Below are 2450 nucleotides of genomic sequence, written 5' to 3' on the forward strand. Positions count from 1 at the left end.
ATGCGGTGGATGCTGTTTCCACGGTGGACCTGGCTCCTGGCGTGCGCGTCAGTGTGGATGGAGCTGAGTGTCGCGGTTTTGCGCCATGTCACCTATTCACACGCGGGCATCTGCCCCAATGACATGAACCCCAACTTGTGGGTGGATGCCATGAGCACGTGCACACGAGAATGTGAATCTGATCAGGTAATATAAAGTTGTTTGCCTGTTTACAGTTTGAAGGAGGTACTTGCATGCAGAGATAACATTTTGTATGTGTAAAATGTTCACTTTTGGTGTGTCTCTGAGTGTGTGCAGCAGTTTATTGCTGCTTGCTGTGAGCAAATGCCTCTGAAATTTCTCTTTTCACCTCTTGCAGGAGTGTGAGTCCTTTGAGAAGTGTTGTCAGAATGTATGTGGGAATCACAGTTGTGTGGCTGCCCGTTACGTAGATGGAAACAAGGGCCCCGTGGGAATGCCCAAGGAAGCAACCTGTGCCAGTTTTATGTGCATCCAGCAGGGTTCCGAGTGCGAGATCTGGGACGGCCAGCCAGTGTGCAAATGTCGGGACCGCTGTGAGAGGGAGCCACACTTCACCTGTGCCTCAGATGGCATGGTTTACTACAACAAGTGCTACATGGATGCGGAGGCATGCTCTAAAGGCATCACCCTCTCTGTTGTCACATGTCGCATCCACCTCACCTGGCCCAACACAAATCCCTCACTTCCCCAGGTGACCACTCTTCGTCCTACCACTGCTCCCCTTACGGCCACCATCCCACCTAACACTGAGCCTCAGCCGCCTGTTCTGATCAGTAGTCCCACTCAACACACTATAAGTGTGGGTGACACAGCCAGCTTTCCGTGTGATGTCACGGGTCAACCTCGGCCTCAGATCATGTGGGAGAAGCAGGTGCCAGATGGGAATGAAAGAGTGGTCATGAGGCCTAATCATGTGTGGGGCAACATGGTGGTTACTAACATCGGTCAGCTGGTCATCTACAACGCTCAGCCGCAAGATTCTGGTGTCTATACATGCACGGCTCAGAACCCATCTGGCTCAGTGCAGGCCAACCACCCCCTCACTGTGCTGTCTACAGAGGTCCGCAACACCCCTGGGACCAAAAACCTGACCCGCTGCTTGCCTGAAGAATGTGTGAAGCCCCCTGATAGCACGGAGGATTGTGGAGGCCAGCAGGAAAAAGTCAGCTGGTACTACGAGCCCAAGACCAACAACTGCTTCCCTTTCACACACTGCCACAGCAACAACGGCCAGCAGCCCATGAAGGTGTTTGAGACATATGATGGTTGCATGCAGTGCTGCGGTCCAGAGCTGTCTAGCCCCTGTGGGCTCCCCAGCCTGCAGGGCCCCTGTAAGGCATATGAGCCACGGTGGGCCTACAGCAATACCCTGCTGGAGTGTCAGTCCTTCATTTACGGAGGCTGCGAGGGCAACGAAAACAACTTTGAATCTAAAGAAGCTTGTGAGGAGATGTGCCCTTTCCCGAAAAACCACAGCTGCAAGGCCTGCAAGCCAAAAGGAAAGATGGTCACAAGCTTCTGTCGGAGTGACTTTGTCATCATGGGTCGCATGACGGAGCTAACGCAGGAGAAGGACTCAGGCCACGCCCTCGTGACTGTAGAGGAGATCCTCAAAGATGAGAAGATGGGTCTACGCTTCTTTGGCAAGGAGCCTCTGGAGGTCACTTTTCTCAACATTGACTGGAACTGCCCGTGCCCGAACATCACGGGTGCGGCTTCAGACGGCCAGGTCATCATCATGGGCAATGTCAATGACGGCATGGCTGTTCTTCATACTGAAAGCTATGTGGGCACTTCTAGTCCTCGTCGGGTAAGAAAACTAAAAGAGGTCATCTCGAAGAACACCTGTGAGATTCTCAAAGCAATCGCCAACAGCCCTCAGTAGGGTTTGGGTTCTCATGTGTACAAACACTTAAAAAAGTTGCAACTGGCTGTGATGTGCTGAACATTCACTGCTCTCATTTGTTTATGTCACATTTCATGGGATTTTCTGTTTTTTCTTCATTGTCATTCTTTCTTTTCGGGAGCTTTTTAATGATAAGTTTATTAGAAACTTATGACATATGACATTTTACGTGTTTTAGTTTTGCTCTTGGTTGTGGCATGACCGTTGGTGATGCTCATTGAAATCGCATGTATGTGAACAGACATTCATTATCATCCTCATTTTACCGTAAGCCCCCCTGACTCCGTTGGCCCCCCCTAACCCTTAACAGAAACAGAGCCTGCAAACCTTGGCAGTGAAGTCTCATTGTTTTCTGTTTATGTGTATGTACATATTTTAATTGCCTTTTCTTTTTATTACCTGGCACTAATTTAAACTGTGTACATTCACCCAGTATGTTAGTCAGCACCTGTGCAGACTATCATACAAACAGTACAAGGTAGTTTTGATGCATCCAAATGAATGAGTTGTAAAATATTTTCTT

At 49.5% G+C, this 2450-nt stretch overlaps 1 protein-coding gene across 1 annotated transcript; it reads left to right on the forward strand.

Moving 5' to 3' along the window:
• wfikkn2b (WAP, follistatin/kazal, immunoglobulin, kunitz and netrin domain containing 2b) lies at positions 1-1906 on the forward strand. The gene is made up of 2 exons (XM_075457651.1): positions 1-186; positions 359-1906. Exons 1-2 carry the CDS (start codon positions 1-3, stop codon positions 1904-1906), a joined length of 1734 nt encoding a protein of 577 aa, XP_075313766.1.
• Positions 1907-2450: the final 544 nt, after the last annotated feature.

The sequence above is a fragment of the Odontesthes bonariensis genome, chromosome 23 (genome assembly GCF_027942865.1).
Source record: "Odontesthes bonariensis isolate fOdoBon6 chromosome 23, fOdoBon6.hap1, whole genome shotgun sequence".
Classification (NCBI taxonomy): Eukaryota; Metazoa; Chordata; class Actinopteri; order Atheriniformes; family Atherinopsidae; genus Odontesthes; species Odontesthes bonariensis.

What these genes read in the sequence shown, in the direction of transcription:
- wfikkn2b (XM_075457651.1), top strand. Translation starts at nt 1, where the DNA reads ATGCGGTGGATGCTGTTTCCACGGTGGACCTGGCTCCTGGCGTGCGCG. An exon ending in GAGAATGTGAATCTGATCAG is followed by an intron (nt 187 to 358) that starts GTAATATAAAGT and finishes CACCTCTTGCAG; the next exon opens with GAGTGTGAGTCCTTTGAGAA.